Source organism: Pelodiscus sinensis, chromosome 27 (assembly GCF_052426305.1).
Source record: "Pelodiscus sinensis isolate ZL-2025 chromosome 27, ASM5242630v1, whole genome shotgun sequence".
NCBI classification, from domain to species: domain Eukaryota; kingdom Metazoa; phylum Chordata; order Testudines; family Trionychidae; genus Pelodiscus; species Pelodiscus sinensis.
This window is the reverse complement of record NC_143078.1, coordinates 2,177,541-2,201,371: the sequence shown is the minus strand read 5'-3', so window position 1 is coordinate 2,201,371 and position 23,831 is coordinate 2,177,541. Positions and strand designations below refer to the sequence as shown.

At 53.8% G+C, this 23,831-nt stretch overlaps 1 protein-coding gene across 3 annotated transcripts in view; it reads right to left on the bottom strand.

Annotated features, from left to right (window-relative positions):
* SLC16A1 (solute carrier family 16 member 1) overlaps positions 1–22,993 on the bottom strand; it is a 30,846-nt gene extending 7,853 nt beyond the window's left edge. The window contains exons 1-2 of one of the 3 annotated variants that reach the window (XM_075910532.2): positions 22,898–22,993; positions 4,799–5,056 (exon numbers count right to left, since the gene is read on the bottom strand). In XM_075910532.2, coding sequence (XP_075766647.1) covers positions 4,799–5,015 — 217 coding nt within the window. In that variant the 5' untranslated portion in view covers positions 5,016–5,056; positions 22,898–22,993. Of the gene's footprint in view, positions 1–4,798; positions 5,057–5,433; positions 5,835–17,457; positions 17,568–22,897 lie in introns of those variants that run through there. The other 2 variants (XM_006118782.3, XM_075910533.2) reach the window with 2 other exon arrangements.
* Positions 22,994–23,831: the final 838 nt, after the last annotated feature.

Below are 23,831 nucleotides of genomic sequence, written 5' to 3'. Positions count from 1 at the left end.
AGCGACTGGGACACAGCAGAGCCTGTGTTTATTGGTGCTGCATGTGATGCTGTTTGATCTTCAGGATAAAACAATCCCCTTTTCCAGACTGGTTCTGTGGGGCCATGCGGTTTGCACATTAGATCGCTATGGATAAGGTGGGGACAGAGGGAGTCAGCCAGGTCAGGGCTCCCCATGCCAGGAACTGTGTGAACACTGGGTAAGACGGTGTCCCTGCCCCCAAAGGGATGACAGTCTAGAGCAGGGGTGGACCCGCCAAGCGAGTTGATCCGGCCCTTGGTGATCCGGGCCTGGGGGCAGGGGAACGCACGTGACGTCTCCTCCCGCCCTGCCCCCGCCCTGCCAGGAATGCGTGGCACTTAGAAGCACCATGCGCTACCCTCGCCCTCAGACCCGGATTGGCCTGGGGGCAGGTGGGGGGAGCATGTGAAGTCTCCTCCCACCGCCAGGGGCACAGGTACCTAGAGGGAACCACCAGCTGTTCAGAACATCTGGTGGCTCTCTCTGGGCAGGGGGGCAGAGACTTTGCATGCTCCCCCACCCCCACGCCAATCAGCGTTGGTGGGTGAGGAAACACGGAAGTGTCCCCACCCCCACACCCCTTCCACTGAGGCCCCGCCTTTTCCAGGGCAGCCTGGGGCCACTTCAATAATTTCTGACGTGGCCCCTGATCAAAATGATTGCCCCTCCGTGACCTAGAGCAGCAGTTCCCACACTCCCCCGAGGGAGGACCGTTCCCCTGCAAGGGAGGGAGTTTTGTTCTGTTATTATTGTCATGGCTCTGCCAGTGTTTGAGCAGCCAGATTGCTGTGTGCACCCCCAGGTCCAACTGCTGCACTGCAAGCCATCCTAATCCAAAGTCAACAGGGCCTGAACCCGGCAGTGCCCGCCCTGCAGACACGGGGCGTATTTCAACGCGCTGGATGAGCGCCCTCTGAACATTAACAGATCTGGTTTCACCATTAACAGACAGCAAGGTCAGCCTGCTATTCGCCGCCACTCACGTGGCCTGACCTTCTCCTGGGGAGCCGGGAAGAACCTGGAAACGTTTGAAGAGCCAGTGGCTGTGTCAACAACCCCCTTCCCAGCTGGGACCAAATCCCAGCTAAGCCCCCACCCCCCCCAGGGCCCTGGCCAATGCCTCCCGGCAGGCCCTGGGAATGCCGTACCGCCCGGGAGCCAACCTTTGCGCCTGGAGTGGAACAAGTGAGCCAAGGCCTGGTGCAAATCCTTCAGGACTGACCCTTCCTCCTTGCAGTGGTGGCCTCTTTCCTTCCCTGCCCTGCCCCGCCCGTGCCACCCCAGCAGCTTAGCCCAGTCGGACCGACAGGCAGCCGCTCCTGTCCCTGGGGCAGATCCTGAGCACGGCACGCACACTGCCCTGCCCCCTCGTTATGCAGCAGGCACTAAGGCTGAGGATGGGTTGGCAGGGAGCAGCGTGTTGCGCCTGGCTTCGTGATGTCCCATCTCACGGTGGCGAGAAGCAACGCTCCTGTCGCGCAGGGCCCAAGACTCCGGCTTCATAAAAAGCCCTGCTCAGGCACGAGCCACACAGAGTGTCTCCTGCAGCACTGGCCTTTCAGCAGTGCCGACGTATCCCAGCGAGCCCCTTCCCCCGTGCGCCCATGCCATTGCAACTGGCCAGAAACGTCACTAACCCAACACTGACGGGGCTATTTTCATTGCCGGCGCCGCCAGCAGAGCAAGAAAGGGAGCGGGAGCGGCTGTGCCGTTTCGCTAGCGTCATTAGGAACTGCGGCCGGGGGTTCGATTCAATGCTGGCCCTTCAACTCGCTTGGAGCAAGATCAGAAGCAACAAACACAAGCCAGCTTTTGAACTCAAGCGCCCTCCCCCGCACAGGCCCAATGAGCCTCTCTTCTGGCGAGTCGCAGCAGCCTCGGCCTTGCCCGCGCCCAGCAGCGCGCCTTGCTTCGCCGCAGCCGCTTGCCAGGAGGAAGTAACTGGCCCCTTAAAGAATGCGCAAAGGCGTCTGGGAGGAACAGAGCGGGCATTGTCACTGCTCCTCCAAGGCTCGGCCAGGCAGAGTTTAGTGCTCTCAGCGATCTGCGGGAAAGCAGACGCACCGGGGAGCTGCCTTTGCAAACGTCTCACCCTCAACTTCCTGCTAAGTGATACTGAGAAGCAAATTGCGTATGCAAAGCACCCCTACTTCCTGGAACAAGAGTTAGTCACACGGCCTAAGATTGAAAAGAAAAAGGCAGGCATTACTTGGGGGAAGAGGGCGGGACTTCACAGCTGCTGACTAATGCTTGACTAATCCATGCCCAGCAAACCAGCAGAAGTCTGCACTGCAGAGTGGCCAAATGTAACGCCAGGGGCCGCGGAACAAAGGATGCAGCCCTCGCTTACGGGAGAGGGGACGGAGAAGGATCTGGAGGGGGGGCATGGTGGATAACAGTGGAACATCAGCTCCCACGGTGCCCGAAAGGGCTAACGCAACCCTGGGATGTATCAGTTCTAGGAGCAGGGAGGTTTTCTCTCGATTTGGTACCAATGTGACCCCTACAGGAATCCTCTGTCCAGTTCTGATGTTCCCAGCACAGGATGGACGTGTGGTAACTGGACAGGGTTCAGAAAAGGGGCATGCGAATGATTCAAGGACTGGAAAACATGCCGTCGAGTGACACGCACAGCTCCCCGAGTGCGAGAGAACACAGCGGGCTGGGTGACGGGCCGGCTCGCTGCGTCTGCAAGGACCTACGTGAGGAACGGGCTCTCAGTCTAGCAGTGCCACACGCATCCGTGGCCAGACGCCACCGCGAGGCAGATCCGCACCGGAGAGAAGGCTCGAACACGTAGGCTCACCACTGCGCCTATTTACCACGGAGCCTCCTCAGGCACAGCTTTTAAATCAAGACGGGATGTGTCTCGGAGGGGCTCCAATTTAGAAAAGAGTTCGGTGGCTTGTGTTACAGAGGAGGTCAGGCCAGACCCCCCAGGGCTCCCTTGTGGGCTCAGCTGCGAACTGGAGCCAGGCGAGGATCTGTCCCAACCACGACCACACAGTGGTTACTGGAACAGTTGAGTGACCTCACGAATTCTTATCGATTAGTCGACTCTTCTGTAGTCCCCGGGGGCGGAGCCGGCAGCTGCTGTATCAGGCAGCAGTGCAGGGGGCCAGGCGGGAGCTGGTCCACAAGGGGAGCCAGTTTAAAAGCCAGCTCCCCTCACGGACAGGCTGCCTGTCTCCCTGTGCTGCTGCCTCCGATACCCAGTCCAAGGTGGGGCTGAGCTCCTGGACCCAGCACGAGCCGGAACTGAGCTGGGCTGCCTGGCTCCTAATACACTTTAAATGCTGAGCCGCAGCAGGGGTAGGTTCTGGATCCTGTGCAAGCCAGGACTGAGCCAGGCTGCTGGCCGGCCTGCTAAAAACGTGTACTGGCAAGGGTGGGGGAGGAAAATGCATGTGGTCCATTGCATTACTTTTGCTAAAGTAATCACTAAAGCAACACTTTTGCTCATCTGTTAATCGACCGCACTCCTACATCCCTATCTCCAACTCCCCTTTTAACAGCAGAAAGATGGCAGGAGGGACCAGGCGTATGAGAAAACTGGACAAAGCCCCCGGCTGCTTTTTCTTTTAGATGTTGATGAAGCGTCCTGTCCCTCGCTTTGGAGGGGGGAGAGGGGAGGCAGGCTCCGCGCCACACCCCATCTTACACTGCTTTCCTGAACTAGGTAACTTCTGCATACACTGGGCTGGTGTGTCCTCGTTTCCCCCGCATCCCGTAGCAGCTTCTCACACGCACTCCCAGCTACGTGGCCAAGAGCAGCTCCCGCTAGGTCAGAACCGTGGCCCCCACCCTGGAGGCAGCGGTGACCACAGGGGATTCTCATGCTGCCGCCACCCCCCACCGGCAAGGCGCCTGACTCATATTTGCATTTGTGCATCAAAAGCAGCTGACGGCCGTAGCTGGGCACGGAGGCTTTTCCTGGGGGGAACAGGCCCTGCTTTGTCCTTGCTTAGCTAGTGAGACAACCGGCACATTTCCCTGCCTCGCTGTTGTCACAAGCTTGCAAACTGTCACGGTCTTAATGAGACCTGATCTGAGCCATCCCCCTCTGTCCAGGGGTCCCGAGAACGTGTTCTTGCGAAGGCTTGCGGCAGCTCACATGCAGCAGGATCCTGACAGCTCACCCCTGCCTGCTCCTGCAAACTGGCTTGCTAACGCACATGTGACCTGCATGCTGTTTTATCATTTAAAACTCAGGCCATAGTGCAACTTTCCAGAGCTGGATCAATGCCTGTGCAGTGGCTTTGGTGTTTGCGCGAGGAGCGGCACGAGAACACAGCCACCGCATGGCTGCTTTCAGCGTTTCCACAGCCCCTACCACCAGGGCCAGGAGCTTGTAAAGAGATCGTAAATAATCAACTGTGCGTGGCCTTAGGATCAGCGCTGCAGGCAGCAAGGTCTTTCACCTACAACTTTGTGCAGGGACTCCTGCATTCTTACACCGCCCGTCTGGTAGAGGTCAGCAGCAGACATGTTGCAGCTATGGTCTAGCAAGGCCAAGTGCAGCATTACACAAGTTCTATCGCCTTGGAAAGATTTTACTTATCGCTTTGCAGAGGGGCAGGACAGATTAGCCTCATTTTCCCATCTTGGGCATTAAATAAAGTTCATGCCAAGCTCCTCCAAACCAACCTGCTTAGAAAAATGTCACCCCAATGGGAAACAGTCCCCATTAGGGTTTTGGGGAAAGGCACTGCAATAGGGCACCATTAATCAGACACGGCCATCATCATCCCCTCCCTAGAGTCGTCTGCTTGCTTACCTCCTGCGTACATAACAGCCAGCATGATGGAGGAGATCCAGGAGACTTTGCTGCTAGATGCATTGAAGATGGCCTCAATCTCTTTGAAAAACACGGTGATGGATTTGGGAAACGCATAGGAGAAGCCAATGGAGATGAAGGCTCCAACGACAACAGCCCATCCCCATCCTCCTTCTGGGGGGGTGTATCCCTGAGGCCCTCCAACGGCTGGCGGCATCTTGAATGGAGTTGGCGGTAATTCAGCTGGGTCTCAAAGATCTGCAGAGGACACAGATGCCAACACTTAGTAAACACCACAACAGCATTCCACCCCAAAGTCTCCAAGGGTTGCTTCCCTTCCCACACAATTCCCCATCAGCGAGGGATCAGAATTCGATGGAAAAGGCAGACACTTTCGTATGTGACTAGTGATTCTAAGTGCCTTGCTGTTTGGACTCCTTGCCCGAAACCCCTTACACCGAGCATGTTTTCAGAGGGGAAGAGCTCAGCATTTCCAGAAAGTCAGGTCCCAAAAGACGCTCTAGAAAGGCTTTGCCAGAAGGTATTTCTAGCAGGGAATTAAAAGCGCAGCTGGCCCTTTGAAAGCCGGCAGCCCACTGGGGTTCTGAGTGTGGCCCGTGAGACACTTTAAGTACCGTTGCCCACTGCAGAGGTGCCAGGTTCTGCTGGGCTCCCTCAGCGTAGTTTTTCCCTCCGGGTGTTACGAAAGGGACAGGCACTTAAAACAAGGGCACATTACAGGAGGTGCGCACTGATTGACACGGCACTGACTGGGAGAGCCAGGCGTTCCCTCTGCAGCCAATCACAGCGCTGCTACGGTTCCATTCACAACCCGCACATTCTAGGGACTGCAAGTGCAGTGAGCGAAACTGCCCTGTCACGGGGACAGCCTTGGTTCCGACAATCTTGTGGCCCACGGAGATGGAGGGCCACTCCAGCAGCCCACGCACTGGCCCAGGCTGCCCTTGGCTGTTCTAGAGCCTTGGGATCTTGCAAGAAACAGGGCTGTACAAACGCTATCAGCACAGTCGTCGGTTTTGTAAAATGCCATATTACGTGGATCTTTGCAAGTTAACTCCCAGCCTAGCTGGTAACCACTTCCTCTTCTAAGCTGTAGCCTTGACGCAGCCATGAGCTCCATTGTGCACACAGCGCATGCTCTGAGCTGGGGGGGAGGCATCCAGACCTATTGCAGAAGGGAAGCCCAGGAAACACACATCAGTCTCCTTCCTCGTGTCACCGCACGGATGGGCGCTGTTAGACAAGCGGGCAGGGCAAACTGGGAAGCAGGTGGTGTTTTCTACAGGAAGTGACATCCACCTTGTGACTAGCATACATCTGTATCACGATGACCTGCCACACGCATGCTAAGCATCTGAAGTATTTCCATAGCTAAGGCTGTCCTGCATTTTTGGATAACCCTCTACACTCATGCCAAGGATCCCCCTTGGCTAAAGCGAGCCTGTCCGCATCCGGGCAGACGGTATCTTCAGAGCAAGAGGAAAGGCGTTCCCCGTGCACTTCCAAGAGGTGCCTTCATGCACCCTACTACAAGGCTGCACGCACTCAAGACAAAGGTCGGGGAGTGCCGGGGCCTGCAGTGCCGGGCTTCGGAAGGAAAGATGAAGGGGGCATTGTAACTCCAGAAGCCACCGAGACAGAAAGTGGATTCAATCCAGGTTCCAATGACACATCCGGGACAGCGCCCACATTCCGGATGGCAAAGTTAGAGGTGTCACTTAGGAGCGCACACCTGTGTAAGGGGAACAACATCGCGGCACAGAAATGCTCTTGGGAATCTGGTGCCAAACAGAACTTTTTTCCCTGTACCACAGTACTAAACCCAGCTGACATGGGTTATCTGGTCTCTCAGGTAAATTTCATAACACAACACAACAAAGTAGAGTCAAGCAATTTATCAGCAACCCCCAGAGCCCGTCCTACAAGGAGATTAGGGCTGGCTTCTCCTCTTCTATCAAAAGGCAGTCAGATTTTAATACTATCAAATGGCAGGCTGATGGGTGGGGAAGGGGAGACAGGAGAAGTCGTATCACATTTTTAATACGTGCTCCTCAGAAAAAACACATCTCTCTCCTCGTGCCACATCAACATTTCTATTATGCTGGTGCACAAAGACCCCTCTGAAGGTCATTAAATGCAGCTAAACTTAGCCATGACTGATAACAATGGAAAGTTTCAATAGATGGCTTGAATTCTTGTCTGCTTTGATGCAGCTTGTGTTGCAGCTTCACCATCAGCGCATCCCCTATAATTTTGTAGCCTCATTTCACAGGTTGAAACTACTAAGGATTCCCAGCCACATTTCCCAGATACTGCCAAAGAAATGACACTGTCTACACAGTTGACTCATCCTTCCACATCTCTTCTCTCAGACCCCCTCCTTCCTAAATTACAATTCTGCTACCTCAGAAATCCCTCTTGGGCAGGAGGAAGTGAATGTCCTGGACTGAAAAACAAGATTGTCTGTGCTCAGTTTTATCACAAACCCCTCGCTATTTGTTGGTTTTTGGTGAAGGCCCAGCTCCTTGACTCATGTAGTTACAAGAGTCTATTAACCTTTCATTTGTAAAGAAGCATGTTTCTCCCCATCCTGGTTGCAGAGAAAAGCTTGAAGGCATGAAGCAAATGCATGCAAATACAGAGGCAAGAATACATTTTTAAAAATAGTCTCATGATACTTTGGAGCCAGAGGTGTAATTTTTCAATGCTTGGGGCTGGCTATCCTGGATGAATTTACACCCACACCAGCTTTCACTGTTATCCCAAACTAAACTGACTTTGGGACTTACCTCATTGTGGGACCATAACAACCTTATGCTGGATCGTTAAGTCAGAAACTCAACAGAAAGTCGAATTTAGACCCATTTCTGTAGCCCTAAAACGGACAGACGATCCCTACAGCTTCCCCCTTGGCCGTCTGTCCCAGCAAGTGTTGCAAGAGGTGGAAGAGAGGCTCACAAAGACAATGGAGGGGAAGATGCCACGTAGGGTAGGTCTCCAAGCTTCCATATTATGCCAGGGCCTGGTTTTGGCTGAATGCCTCACAACACAAGCGGCAGCTGAAGCCAAGCTATGCCACCAAAGCATGCACAACTGGAGAGACAGCAGAGTATTTGTGCTTACAGCAATGGAGCAGAAAGAAGATGGAAGGACTTGAAAGGAGCAGATGAGCCGAGGGTAAATGCTGTTCATGCAGACGTTTGCCAGCACCGCTGGTTTTGCACCATCTATCACATGCTTAGCTGCTGCAGTTATACAGAGAGCTCAGTACAACCCCAGCACCTTCAGACCCAGGACAGAAAGCAAGACAACGGGAGGACCCCAGACAGGCATCAGAAACTAGCCAGCCCACCCTTACCCATTACAGCTTTGCTGCACAGCGCCTGGGCATGCCAGCTACATTCACATGGGACCTGCTAGGCCCTCACATTTGCAGTCCTGTGTGCCCGCAGTAGAGAGGCGCTTGTAAGACACCAGGAAGGCAATTCAGAAGTGCGGGCAACTTGAAGCAGGAAGTAGAAGCTGCCATAAAAAATAAAACCAGATAGCTGCCAGTTGGCCCACATGCATCCGCACAGATCCTGCACCTGTGCACTGCAAACCCAAGCAGAGCACTTTACCGGGGAGAACTACACTCTCTGCAGAGAGCCGGCAGCCCTGTGAGACTAACAAATCTATCAGGTCGGGCATCGCGCAGGCCTGGGAAGCTCTCCCAGGACCCCCTAAGCGCACCCTGGCAGGACACTGCATGGCGGTGAAACCTGCTCTGGCAAACTGCCCGTTGTATTAACTTTGGAGGAGATGGCGCACGGTATTCCTCACAACGGCTCAGAATCTATTTCACTCCGGGCTGTGCACCACGCCCTGCAAAGTCAGAGCATTTCTACTGTACAACACGTTTCCAGGCTGACTGGGTGTCCGCAGACGCAGCCCTGCCTTGCTGAGCCACTGGGGGATTTCTTGTGGTGCCTCGGACGTTGCAGGAGCAGGGGTGGTGGGCACTGGTGTTCCGCCATGGGGTGGTCGGCACCGGCCCCCTTCCCTACTCTGTCCCAGCCTCTGCTGCCACTTCCAGCCACCAGCAACACAGCAGGACTCGGCCTTCAGCCCTGCCCCCCCCTCCGCCAATCACTCCGGACCTCCTTACTCCCTCCCCATCCAAGGGTTCTCGTGGTCCCCAGCTTGCCGCGGCGGAGCGAGTCTGCTGGGAAAAGTGACTGTAAGAAACACACAAATGTCAGACTTAACTAGCAAGCGTTAACAAAAACAAACCAACCGAAACAGGCAAAGCTGCTTCTTTGTGTTTCTATTCTGGTTGGGTCCAACAGAGACGAGAGACAGCAGCACGTTATTTTTATCATCGAGGCGGCCAAAAGCCCCAACAGAGAAGTTACAGGGCACTTGCGTATGGGCAGATGTATTTGTTTTTCCTAAAGAGCTGGTGGCCACCATTCTGAGCCCACCAAAAATGTGGTGAGAGGCCCTAGAGCCTCAACTTCCCTTCCCCCAGCAGCCAAAACCGCCAGTAGCTCCTGCAACATCAATGGGGGTCCCATCAGGAACAGAAAGTGCAGGAGACACCGTTACACAGAACAGAGTGTTCGCCTCCCACACACGGCCCATTTCTAACCCTCACATTCATCTAAATGAAGGTGAGGCTCATTTGGCAGCCTTCCTGAAGCATCAGAGAAGCCCCTTGCAGAGTTGAGCTCATCGACCGGCAGGTCACAGTGGAGCTGGGGGCTATGCACCCCAACCGAGAGGTGCCCTGGGAAGACTCGCCAGGACACCCGAGGAGGAAAGGAGATCTCACGGCAGGGCCATGGGACCCAGAACTGGAGGTCCGGTTTTCTGAAGCCTCCCAACAGTAGCTCACACCCAGGCAGGCACCTTCAAGGAGCATACAGCAGCAGCAAGAGCCACCGAAGCCCTGGAGCCTGCCTTAGGGCTGGTTTAGTCTGTTTGACCCAGCCACCGCTGGGTTTTTTTGCCCTAGAAACATATTTAGGCGGCTTTTTGGCTCAAAGCACATGACCGGCATGAGCAGAACCCAGTCACATTGCAGCCCCGACAAAAGAATCATTTACAAGATCACCCCCCCCCCCATAAGCCCCATGCTCCCGAGCCCACAGGAGTATTTCTGCTCCGTGCCGGTCAGGTGACTGGCGCTTCCATTGGGCTCCCTCAGGGCGGAGGGAAAGTCACACATGGTAGCCTTAGTGCAGATTAAAGCACCCAGGCGCTTGGGAAAGAGCTCAGGATTGCCACAGCTTCCTGCCCCACTTCTCCGGCCGAAGGAGAGGCCAGATGCGCATTGGGGAGCACCAGGCACATGTGCTGTTCAGACTGGATGGCCACGTGGCCGACTAGACACACTTGCCACCCGAATAGAGATCGGAGGCGGCTAGACAAGGCCTGTGCAGGGCAAGCCAAAAACAGAATCCCCGGCCACAAAAACCACAACATCTGGGGAATTTTCATTTTCACTCTCAATACCAAGAGCCCACTCAGGGTGTGAGCTGGTTTCCATACGATTAACTCTGCCCAAAGCCTTTAAACAAAGGCGTGATGTCTTTTTAACCCATGTTAATGTCACTTTCCAGGGGAGCTTGCACGCCCGCGTTTCCAATTGCCTTTTACCGTTAGAGTCATCACCAGCTTTCATGAGGCTCACTGAACTTCCCTTTCAGCTGCTGTCATACCATGGCTTGACGCGTCTGGTCCAAGGTTTGAGGAGGACACTACTAAGTGCTGCAAGGTTTTTCCCCCCCAGTCAAGAAATCAAATCTTTACCTACTCCAGGAAAACTAAGCTGACTGATCTTACTCATACCTGGGTTCATTTGTTTGCCCTTTCTTAGCAATTCTCCCACCCTTCCCTGCACTGACTAAGGTCACACTATTTGATGAGCAACACAGACCTCAGTCACCATCTCTTCCCTCTCCCCCTCCCCCACCACTTTGCACCTTCCCAATTTCAAGCCAAGGAAAATGCAGGACAATGTAGCACTTTAAAGACTAACAAGATGGTTTATTAGATGATGAGCTTTCGTGGGCCAGACCCACTTCCTCAAGTGGGTCTGGCCCACGAAAGCTCATCATCTAATAAACCATCTTGTTAGTCTCTAATGTGCTACATTGTCCTGCATTTTGCTTCAGCTACCCCAGACTAACACGGCTACATTTCTATCACTAAGCCAAGGAAAGAGACAGTTACCAACTGCAACTCACTGCTAACATGGGACTGAGGTAGGAGTTTCCCTTCATCTGAGATCACCAAGCAAAATTCGTAGCACATAGGACCAGGGGGAAGAAATGCAGATTTACATTATGAATTTGGCATGCAACAGCACTTCCCTTCAAGCATTCAAAGCCCCTAAGGCGACTGGTTTTAAAAGCTTCTCTGAGGATGGCTCAGGTTTCATCTTTCCTACTCGCAGAGGGAAGAGGTTCAGCCAGAGGAAAAAGCCACACCTAAAAATAGGAGTCCGTTCAACACGAACCATTTCCCAAAAGCCGAGTCACTGCTATGACTCTTCCATTTCGGTTTGGGGAGAGCGGCTGCGTGTCAGACGTGTTTGGAACTCCAATTCACAGCTGCCAAGCAGTCAGCCATAGTTTGCCCTATTTAGGCATTCAAGTCGCCCGTTTGCAGCAATTAAGGCTGAGGAGACCAAGCAGTGACTGCAAGGGTCACGTTTTCCAATTCTTTCTACACCTCAGCAATGAATAGCCTCAAGCGACCTCTCCTGCCTCCCCCAGTAGCGATGTAACAGAGCTCCGCTGAATTCCTTTCTGGCAGAGGCTGTGGAATGGAGAAAGGAGCAGGAGTCGAGTCCCCACACCAGGATAATCTGAAGTGGGTTTTGTCCACGAAAGCTCATGGTCCCATCGACGTGTTTTGCTCGTCTTTAAGGTGCTACTAGACCATTCGTTGTTTAAGTTTGTCCAGGTCCCTCCAGACGGCTATCATCACCCCCTTTGTTTTATTTAGAGCTATAACAGCAGACTATCCAGGATGTGTATTTATCCCACGCAGTAAATTACTTTGTACTGAAAAGCCCAGCTTGGCAGAACTCCACAATCAAAAACAGAAGCTCCCATTTAGAAACCATTGCAAAATGCAATGAAATATTTGCAGCAAGCCCTTAGCAAAGTCTCCTTACAATGCCCCTTTATGAAAGTCGCAGGAGTAGCCTTCTCGCAGCTAAGACCGGGAGGGAGTGCGTTCGGTTTTAGTTTTCGGTATACGGTTTTCATCCGGCAAGCGGCATCTGTTATCGTCCCCATCTGCTGAACTGTTACAAGCCATCACTTGGCATATGGTACCCAGAGCAATTAGAGTTTATCCATGAAGGCTGAAAAGAGGAAGACTTCAACCTTCTGACTTGCAAACAAGACATCAGAGGGCATGATCCCCGGAGTTCATCACCTGCAGCTGATGCAGCATTCCAGGCATCCATCTTAGAGACATTCCCACAGCATCCCCTGCTGCTGCAGAACAAGCAGCCTGTTCTCTAGGACGCTGATTTTCAGCACTGAGACAAACTGCTGAATTTTTACCTTGTCACCCTACCCGGCTCTAAACTAATACCCATCCTGTCGACGCAGCTGAACTTGTACCGAGCACCCGTCTGCTTCAAATTCAGACAAACCGCATTTGGCCCTATTTCAGAAACAGAGGCCAAGACCGCTCCAAGCAAGGTTTATGTAACACGGCAGCATTTTTTGTAGTACAGGCAGTCCACGAATTACACAGATCCGACTTACGTCGGATCCGCAGTTACGAACGGGGTTTGCTCCGCGTCTTCCTGGTCTGCTGGAGACCAGTAGACCAGGGAGACGGGGAGCAAAGCCGCGGAGCACGCGGGCAGCGGACAGCCCAGACGCACCGCGGCTGTCCCGCTGCCCCCGGGCTCCGCGGCTTTGCTCCGGACGCAGCTGGTACAGCTGGGGCAGCTCTAGGCGCTACTGGACCAACCTGGCAGCACCCCAGCTGCTCTGCCCCAGGCGTCCCCAAGTCAGCCGCTGCTGAAACTGACCAGCGCTGACTACAGGAAGCCGGAGGCAGAGTTGCTCTGCCCCGGGCTTCCTGGAATCAGCTGCTGATCACTTTCAGCAGCAGCTGACTTGGGGACGCCTGGGGTTCTTAAGTTGAATCTGTATGTAAGTCGGAACTGGCGTCCAGATTCAGCCTGTTGAAACTGATCAGCGGCTGATTCCAGGAAGCCCGGGGCAGAGCAACTCTGCCTCCGGCTTCCTGTAGTCAGCCGCTGGTCAGTTTCAGCAGCGGCTGAATCTGGATGCCAGTTCCGACTTACATACAGATTCAACTTAAGAACAAACCTACAGTCCCTATCTTGTACGTAACCCGGGGACTGCCTGTACACTAGCACCAGAAGGCCCCAGTGTGCTGGATGCTGCATAAAACACATAGCAAGAGACAGTCCCGTGCCCTAAAATGCTTACAATCTAGACCCCTAGGTTAGACAGCACACAGCCACTGGAACAAGTAGGGTTGCCAGGTGTCCAGTTTTTGCCTGGATAGTTTGGTATTTTCGCCTACTGTCCTGTAAACAAAACAAAAAAAAAAAGAGAATACCTGACCTGTAAAATGTCCAGTATTTTCTGTTTTCCTCAGACAGAAGGCCAGTGGTGTCTGTGAGGGCAGGGGGAGTGCGGAGCACAGTAATTTAAAGGTGCAGCAACTTTTTTTTTTGTTTAACAACTTTGGTCTCTCCCCCTTTCCCCCCCCCCCAACAGAATTTTTTTCTGGTGTTGTTGGGAGGGTTTTTTTTGGGGGGGGGGGGTCGGTATTTTTTTGTGAAACCATCTGGCAACCCTCGGAACAAGGATTACCTATTATTCCTACCACACATGGTGTGTGTTCTCTTCCCACCCCAGACTGCACGATCTGGCATGCTGCTGGCCCCGTCACGAAGCCATGCTTACTTCCGAAGTAAGACACTTTTATCAGGCTTTAGGTATGTTTGTCTGTCTCGCCACTAACTATGGCCTCATGCATTTGGGAAAATATTTTGCTTCTTCCTGCTGCTGCTCCTGCAGCAGAACCTAATCCAGCTGCCTCCTGATTAACTTAATCTGTGCAACAGCCTTGTGGCATTTAGCGCTCCAGAGACGGGTGTTATCTGCCCAGAACAGCAGTGACTATGGGCAAACTCAGCTCTGCATCCCATTCAAAGCCTTGCCCCTGTATGGGGTAGGGAGGGAGGGGCAGAATGCAGCGCTGAACTGCCCCTTAGGAGCAGCACCAGCTGCTGGACAGGCACTTGGTCTTGTGGGAGAGGAATGCAACAGGGTTAATCTCTTGCTTCTTTCCTGCTGCTCAGCACCACCTGTATGCTCCTCCTGCAGCCATTTAAAAGCACCCCCGTGCTTCCGAAGGAGCCAGCAGGCTTTCCCCATGGGCCCACGCTGGAAACTTGGGATCGCCTGAAAAACCTACCCTTCACTTTTACTTCAGCCGCAGCAGAGTTGCGCTCCCAGAGGGCATGTCGACACTGGGAAATCCTTTCCAAACAACTCCCAAAATAACTGTTTTGAAATCAGCGTATTCCTCAGGACGAGCAGGCGTACCAATTTCGAAATAACGGGCTGGGCGGTGGGGACTAGTCTCTGCCATGCCGGCTAGCGCGCCGCACAGATACAAAGTCTGTACCTGCGTCTACAATGAGCCCGGATATCCGCAAATGTGCAGGGGTCTACCCATAGCACACTCCTCATTTTGAATAGAAGGAGCCAATTGCAAGCACCTTATCTCGTAGCCCAGAGAGTGCAGGGGTCAGAGTGCTCTCTCCCAGTGCTTACTGTCCAGACCCTGTGCTAGGCCCCACCCCGAAACATTCCTCTTTTGCAGGGCTTCCTCTCTCCCAGGACTAGGGAGTCTGGGGTAGGAAAGGGAAAGTCCTTCTAAACCAGGGGTTTCACACTGGGGGTCATGAACTACCAGCCTCCACTCCCACGCCCGGCTTTGCCTCCAGCATTCGGCCATAGTGTGAAATGTAAAAAAGCGCTGTAATTGACAGGGGAGTGTTGCCTGCAGCGGCTTGGCGGGGTCACCGGTACAAAAGTCTGAGAACCACCGCACTAAGCCGGGCCAGGCCCCACAGCTGCGAGCTGCAACGGAGCGATTATCCGGACCGCTCGGAGGCGTGTTGTTATGCAATGGCTGCTGTTAGCCGTTACAAAACGGTGACACACAGAATCAGGGAGGGAGCTACAGGAAAGGCGGCTCAGGCAGCTTGTCTGATCACTGAGCCGGTCGCACACCACCCCGATTCTAGCAGAGGGCAAGACGCTTGTGATGCAGCCGGGTGCGGGGACAAAGTCCGTGCGCACTGGCTGGACAGCAGGCAGCAGGCACACCTCACAGCACAAAGGGCAGTGTTACCCAGGGATTCTCCCCCCACCATTAGCCCCGCCTGGAAGAGCCCCAAGAAAGCATACGGCCTTACTGGCTTGCAGCCAGGAGATGTGCTCCCGAGCGAGTCACCTGCCTGTCCGCCACCGGGGAGCTGTGAACAGCTCAGGGCCTTTGCCTGGGCAGGAAGGAGCGGAATTAGGGCTTGCTGGGAGCTACTCGGACACCGAGGTGGCCGTGGCTAAGCAGATTTGGAGAATTAGGCGGGGGACAGAAGTCCGCTCCGTACGCCGAGCGGGGGCTTTAACGCAGGGATGTGAGGCTCACAAGGGCGCCACATGACACAATGGCCAATTGAATATCTGCCCCGCAACACTATTTGTGCTGGGGTGAGGTCAGGTCAGCAGCAGGCCGCCCGGGAACGCGAGGACATCAACCCACAGAGAGCAGCAGAGAATGCTCGTTGTTTCCTGGGGACCGTTCAGTGTGTCCCACAAGTAGATGGCAGCGCCGTTCCCCTTCCCCTGCCCCCCCCACACACACACTCAGCCCAGCAAGGCCTGCTGCTGTATTCCAGCACCTCTGGGGAGGCACGCCAAGCCACAAACACAGGGTGACCCGGGCTCTGAGAGCCGACTGCAAGACGCCCAAAGGAGCGCCCAACACTCCCAGACTGACCAGAGGGCAGGAGTTCTCAGCGGCAGCCCAGAGAAGCAGTCTCCAGAAGCTGCGATACGCTCACCAGAGCTCAGATTAGATCAATCACAAGCACAGGCGCTTCCCACATGCCCCACGGACTAGTCACATCCTTAGGCAGCGCCAACTTTTACAGCCACAGGCTCCCATGCTGATGTGGGATGCTGCCAGCTTTCTATCGCCCCTCTGCACCGGCCGGGGGGGCTGGCTATAGCAAAGTCGCGCCGGTCCCAGGGAGGGCAGGATGCAGTTTCATCTGGGACTAGAATCCTTGAGCACGTCCTAGGACACATGCAAGATGGGAGCAGGTCCCTAGTGCCTGGTGGGGGCCGAGGCGCCATGTGGTGAGAGCGATGGACTCCACACGTGATTCTCCAGGGCAGGCTCTGAGATTTGCGCGGGGGGGAACACAGGGAACAACCCAGACAGAACAGGGGAGGGAGACGGTACCACAAGAGCATCACCCCTTCGCTCAAACACATTGTGATTCCGTGGACCAGGAAGATGGGCTCAGCTCTTCCTGGGAGGGACAAGCGTGGGGGAAGGGGATGCAGTGGGTTGGGCTGGATTACCCAGGGGGTCCCTTCTACCTCCACGGTTCTACGCCACGGCCAATAAGCACGTACGTGTCTGGTGACCCAGAAACAGCCAGTATGGTCAAGGTGAACCACGACTGCCCAGCCCATCCCAGACAAGGGAAGAGCGCCTCCCTCTTGCTCCAGCTACCTAGTTCTGGGATGTTTCACTCCTGAAGAGGAGCGTGAGGACAGCAGGGTGACAGCAGCCGCCTGGGCATACCAGAAGAGCTGGGGAAGAAACACTTTCCCTTCTTAAGACCAAACTGCTTCCTGTTGACAAGCGTTTCCGGAGGTCACCTGTAGCCACTCTGCCTTCTAAGTGGGGTCCGGAGTGCAACAAAGCCGACTCTGCTGTTACCCAGGCGTAGCACACAGACGGCCATTGAATGCTTTTAGAGGGCTTGCAGGTGGAGTAACACAGGAAAAGAGCAAGGAGCTAACAGCAGAGACTTCACATCAGACCCTGGCCCAGGGCTGATGAGCAAGCAGGGGGGTTGGGCAGGAGCCTGCCAGTGCACAGAGAGTTAAATATGAGCGAGAGATGGGAGGGTGGGGGTTTTGCACTTCCCTCCCCCTTGTGTGTGGCCTCCAACTGAGGGTTCCTCTAACCTGGAAGGTTAAATAGTACAGAGAAAAGTTTCCTGATAAGGGATCTTTAAAGTCTGTCCAAGCCAGTAACAGGAATCAAATCACACACAAAAATGGTATTTAATAACACACAACACATCACACAGGGGGAAGCGAGTCCCTACTTCCCACAGCAGAGTAGAGATGTGAATGGTTAACCGGTAAGCTTACCAGTTACGATTAACTGGCAGGAGCTGCAGGGGAGGGGTGCTCCAGTCCACCCACCTCCGTTTAATCCGTTAAACAGTTAAACTTTGTTTGACAGGTTAGCTAATTAACTGGGATTCTGCAGAGCTTGCTGAAGTAATTAGGAGGCCTGCTGTTGAGGGACTGAATTTAACAAGCCCAGAGCCATACCTCTGCAAGGAGAAACAGTCCAGGCCTGGATTCTCTGCAGGAAGGTTGATTATAACCCCCAAGGTATTTCTGGTGGTCTGCAGGGTGCTGGGGAGGTCTTCCTGCAGCTCCTGGAACAAAGGACCAGTCTGGGGCTCAGCTCCGGGCAGGTTTGCTCCCTCACCCCATAGCGTGCCTAGGGCCGTTCCTTCCTGACTGGGATGCAGACAATGTCTTCCGAGGCATCCCCATCACTACCAATGGTCCCTAGCCTCTTGTGGGCCGGTAGGGAGAAGAGCCAGCACCTCCTGTCTACGCCAGACAGGAGCACTGCTAGTGCCCCAAGTCAGTGTGCTCCATGGGGCAATGGCACGCATCAAGGGAGTGCTGCTGGTGTGCTTGCTAGGCTGGGCAGCCAGGAACAGGCAGGAGACCAGGGGATGAGGAGAGCAGACTGAGCAGAGCAGCCAGTGGGACAGCTGCCGGACAAACGCTCGTGTCAATACGCACACCATTCCAATACCCCAACCGTGGCTCCAGGACACCCAGGGAGACGGTTTGGCCACGCTGCTGCAACAGGGCACTTTTGTCAACGGGAGACACAAATTAATGCAGATACGGACACAAAGAGGTTGACCCCAGGTGACACACCGTGCCCCCAAATTCGGCGCACACACAAGGCATTAGACTATCAGGGAGTGTTTTAAAGTCACTTATGAGACAAAACTGGAGCAGAAACAGCGCCAAATGTTAGCTAGGAGCCTGCAAGCACAACTGAAAATTGCACAATTAGAGTCTGACTCATTTATGAAAAGTACCATTATGATGCTGGCAAACTGACAATGGTGGGAAGAGACCCACGTTTACTTGTAAAACAAAGCCATATAAGCTGGTTTCATGGCAGGAGGGAGGAGGAAAAAGTTGTAAAAGCTGCAAGTGCAAGACTAAAACCAGCGCCGTGCCGTCAGCAGTGGAATCTCTCCTGAGCCTACATGCAGCTTTCCAAAAAACGCACACAAGCGCACGCAGCATTCCCTTGTGCAAGTGTTTCATCCTGTGCACGTTGTTGGGCATTTTCCACATCAGCACAAAGCTGGGATCAAAGTTCAGCAGCCAAGGCATAAGCAAGCAAGCTTCTTCCCACACCAGGACTGGGAGTCCATTCCAGGCCTAACTGACAAGCCTGACGCTCTCAGTCCAATACCTAAGGGGCGGGGACAGCTTGAGGTCACGTCCAGCAATACAGGGGAGCATATAATGCAGATGGCCAATGCAAGTGGTCGGTAGATTTCACTTTTAAAGTCAGATATTCAGTTATTTTGATTTCAAGCATAAGACACAACCCCCCTCCTCCCTCCCTGTTACCGCACAAATTTCTCTATCCCTTCCACACTGTAGGGGCACACACCTTTACCCAGTTCCTAGGGCTCAAGATGCAACCCTGTTAATTTACACACCCACCCTTACCCAAGGGATGGAGAAACCAGCAAATCCCTTGCTAAGCTGCTCTGCTGGTTAATTACTGATTGTTAAAAATGCAGTCCTTATACAGCTTAGGAGTTTGTTGAGTTACTGTAGGTCCCCTGGAAGCCAGCCAGTTCACACCCAAGTCAGCATCGAAACAGATAGGTCACCAGTCTCTGAATTTTCCTCCTACACAAGCGTTTATTACTTTTTAGCCATTTCTGTGTCAAGGCTGTAAAACGGCACAAGGGCATTAAAAGAATAAAAAGCTGCAAGTAGGTCAGAACAGTAAAGCTCAAACACTTTTATAGGACAATTCTGTTAATTCCAGCTTGATCTTTATAACTCAGTCTTCTCCTTTTAGCTAACACTTGAAATGTGTCGGTCATAAAGAACAGATTACTCTGAAGTACCATAACTTTATATGACCAAGTTAAAAACGGGCAAAAGAGTTGGCTAATTCTTGCAGAGTCACCAGCAGAAGTTTTACAACTTGAGACACTGCAACTTGAGTCTATTTCTTGTGATGATTTTTAAACATAAGTAAATGGAAAGATTTCAAGGTCTATTCAAAAGCATCTGGCAATCCGGATTCAGCCTGCAGCTTACCTATTAACTACCCCTCCCTTAAGCCATTTTCTTTACTATTCCTATATGTAGAAACTGAAGAGATGTAGGTTGGATACTAAGAAAATGAAAACCACCATTCTCTTTAAGGATTTATTTGTTTTTACCTGAAGAGCCTGTGCAATAGCATGTGCACAGCATACATCCTGTTGTGTTAAAAACAATACTATGAGACCAGCTGACTGAGTCGTGCTCTGGTTCAAACTATTTATTTAGGCTACAATGGTTGGATTTCAGGACTACTGAGCCCTACCAGTTCTGAAGCACTGCAACTCTTTAAATCAATCAGGCCACGGATTCTAGCACGGGGAGCGTGGGTGAGTGCAGCGCATCAGTTAAATGCGATGCCTAGACAGTAAAAAACAGAAAGTTCTACTCCACTCCACAGGTCTTTCAATACATGAGGGGCCACAGGGCAATTTGTCAGCACAATAGCCAGCAATCTGTGTGTGGGTGTGACAGCAAGTGGACTGGTTTCTAAAAGTGCTCCATTCTCTCCATACACAAGATATTCAGATACAACTCACCTGAAAGGACTTGCACTTGACGTGCCTGGTCAGTTTAGGTTTCAGGGGGAATTTTATCTGGTGGGGTGAACATCCGAACGTTGCTCTTGGCAATGCTATTTTGGGTACAGAAGGCACACCCAGAAGCGCAAGCATGAAAGACTCTTGAAGAGCACAGATGAAGTTTGCTTATATTATACAGACCCACTCCTAGCTGGCGATAGGTCAGTGTACCTCCCTTATGGAAAGGCACACAGCATTAGTCACGGAGCAAAGTATGTTACATTGTACTAGCTTATGACTGCAGTGCCGTACCCTGGATTGCATCACAGTCATGAGACAGTGTCAAACAGTGCTCCCAACAACTCAGTTTGACAAGAACAAGCTGAAGTGACTGTCCCAGCAAGGTCCTGTGCAATCTAGACAACACACAATCATTGCCTTATATTGCAGTATCATATGAATAGAGCAGGCACAAGCACCCGGTGAAATGCAAGGGACCAAGAAGCAGGACGCACTCCCTGTTCCAGACTATTACCGCTCACAATAGCAGGAGTTTAAGAGCCTCCTTAACTTGTCCAAATGAAGTCTTAAAAGGTTTCGTTCAGCCTCTTCATTTGCAAGAGCTCTCCAGCAGGCAGTCAATTCACACGTCCTTAGTGACATAGCTAGCTGCAAAGACAGTGGCAGCCTTGGAATATGGCAGGGACCTCAGCAGGAGCAAAAGGGGAAGTGCTGTTTTAGAACTGAAATCCCTCACTCAGTAGACTCCAGACCGTAACAGGAACTACCTCCCCCCTATATTCTGCCCACACAAAGTGGCTGGCCAGGTATCCTCTTTGTTATTGTTACAAATATCTGTGTAATAAGGGCTTCTCTCTTCCAGTCCCTAAAACAAACTTTTTGCTGCCAAACCATGATTTCAAGCTTGCCTAGCATCTCACCTGGAAATAAAGTGACCCTCAAGTCACCAGGATGGCACAGAAAGGAGGCAGGCGGGAAAAGGGCTTCTGTCCCTTCCTAGCAAAGGCCACAGCAGAATAAGGGATTTCCCCCCTTTCGCAGGAGGAACGCCATCTCCCCAAACAATGGAGCTAGGTTGGTGGACTCCTGCTTCCACTGACCCAGCGGTTAGGTCCGCGTAGCTACAGCGCTCAGGAGTGGGACTGGACATCGTACCTTCATCAACCTAAGCTTAGGCCTCACTTAGGGTCCTGGTTTTAAGTGAGAAGTCACTTGGCTTGCATAGTTCTTCTCAGAGGATTTGAAAGGATTTCATGAGAATTAGTAGCTCTGTGATATAGGCAAGTATTATCCCCAAATGGGGGGAAATGTGGCAATGGAAGTTAAGCAGCTTCAGGGGTAGCCGAGTTAGTCTGTACAGGAAAAACCAACCAATGGTCTGTTAGCACTTTACAGACTCACAAAACACTCGATGGGATCGTGGGCACAGCCCACTTCTTCCGGTCTTCTGAAGAACTCCGGTAATCTGAAGTTAAGCAACTTGCCAGCAAGCCAGGGGCAGAGTCAGAACGCTGCTCTGAGCTAACTGCTAGTCCACACTGCACGGGGACTTCAGCCAAAGGGGGTCCAAGCAGGGAAGGTTGAGACGTTTATAAGGAAGGGTCAGCATCTCTAAGACTCAGAGTCACAGAAGTGAAGAGGCACTAGACAAATCCTTTCCAAAAAGCTAACAGAGAAACTTTGATTTGATCCAACCCAGCATAGCCCTTTAAAGCGCTGCAACCTGGAATCACAAGCCCTTTCCTAGGGAAACACCTGCCATGTACTGAAAGAGGGAGGTCTGCCTCCCGTATGTGTGTCCAAGTCAAAGAGCCCTCCACAGCCCGGGAAGCCCCTGCCTTAAAGCAAGTATTCTGCAGGGTACAGGGCAGAGGCTGCTAGTGCCAGTCCGCTGACAGCATGGGCGGCAGCAGTGCAAGCCCTGCTCGGGGATGGATTCTCCAGTTCCTCCCAGTGCCCCCAGCAGGGGGCTGTAATGGAACGGGTTCCTTTAACCCACAAGGCCCCTATTAGCCCATCCCCTGGACCCCCAACCAGCCAAATCCGTCACCTAGCACCAGTTCCGACATGGCTAGCAGCTAACCCCCCCCCCCCCCCATGAGCCTGGGAGGTGCGTGGGGAGGCCCTGTGCCCCGGAGAGCTGGCATCCAGGCTAGGGGTCCCCATCCATCCGCCAGCGAGGCCCGACTGCCGCCCCGCTGCCACTTTGGCAACAAACGCCACCGGGGAGATCTGACCCCACGGGCACCCCCGCCTGAGGCAAACCTGGGCCTCCCCACACCCAGCAAGTCCCCTGTGGCACCCCACCCCGCCGGGCTCCCCTCCCTGTCCCTGGGACCCCCCCGCCTACCCTTTTCCCACCCCCAGTAACCCCAACCTGCCCCCAATGACCCCCCACCCCAGCCTCTGCAACCCCCCACCTGCCCTTTTCCCAGCCCCAGTAACCCCAACCTGCCCCCAATGACCCCCCCACCCCAGCCTCTACAACCCCCCACCTGCCCTTTTCCCACCCCCAGTAACCCCAACCTGCCCCAATGACCCCCCCCCCCCCCAGCCCCCCCACCCCAGCCTCTACAACCCCCACCTACCCTTTTCCCACCCACCAGCGATCCCTCCAATAACCCCCACCCCATCCTGCCTCCCCAGCCTCTGCAACCCCCCCACCTACCCCTTTCCCAGCCCCCCATCGATCCCCCCGTAGCCCCCACCCCATCCTGCCCCCCCGTAGCCCCCACCCCATCCTGCCCCAATGATCCCCCAGCCCAGACTTCGCAATCGCCCCCCCTTTCCCGCGCGCTCCAGCCCCGGCCGAGCCGCCACGTGGGGAGCCGCGGCCCTACCTGCGCCGCAGCCCGCGCTCCGCCGGCCGCTCCGCTCCCAGGCGGCTCCCCCGCCCGCGGGCCCTTTAAGGGGCGGCCCGGGGAGGCGGGGCCCGCAGGCGGGGGGGGGGGGGGGGGGGCTGTGAGCCCGGCGTGTCCCAGGTCGGCTAGCGGCGCCCCCTGGCGGCTCCCGGCGGCGCTGGGTGTCCTGCCGGCTCCCCCTGCCCCTGCCCTGCAAGGGGGCAAAGCTCTGGTGCTGCCCCGCATTCGGCCCATGGCACGTCTGGCTCGGGGCCCGCACCCCTGTACCCGCCCTGGACACCCCCCCGCAGAGCCCAGCTGTTACAGAGCAGCCTTTGTAGAGCCAGGCAGGGAGCGGGCGCAGGTCTGGGGGCTGCCCCCAAAGCAGCAGTTGGTGCAAAGTTTCCAGCTTTTCATAGTTGGTTGTTTGTTCTGTTGTGGAAGGAAAGCAGAACGTTTCTGGGGTGTTTTGTTAAACAGCCCGCACAGGAAGGAGCCCCACAAGTCCCAGGGCTATGCTGAGGTAGCAGCTCTGGGGGGGGGGGGGGTTGTGTACCCATGGGCTGTATGTAGCCGTTTTCCAGGGCATACATCCACTTGTCTAGATAGTTGCCTCCTTTTACAACAAACTACATAAAAAGCACCAGCAAAGTCGGCACAAACTAAAACGTCACATCATGACTAAAGGTTAGTACAATATTTATATGAGCATGGTGAAAATCAGAAATTTGTTTATACTCATGTGCTGGGATGTTTTTGTATCTTGGTCTGATTTTTGAAAGCAAGTAGTTCTTAAGTGAGCTGTAACTTGGGGGTACACAAAACAAACCAGACTCCTGAAAGGGCTACAGCAGTCTGGAAAGGTGGAGAGCCACTGGGTTAATGGACACCCTGGGTCTGTGGGTGACCCTAGCTGAACTCCCCATTCTGTCAG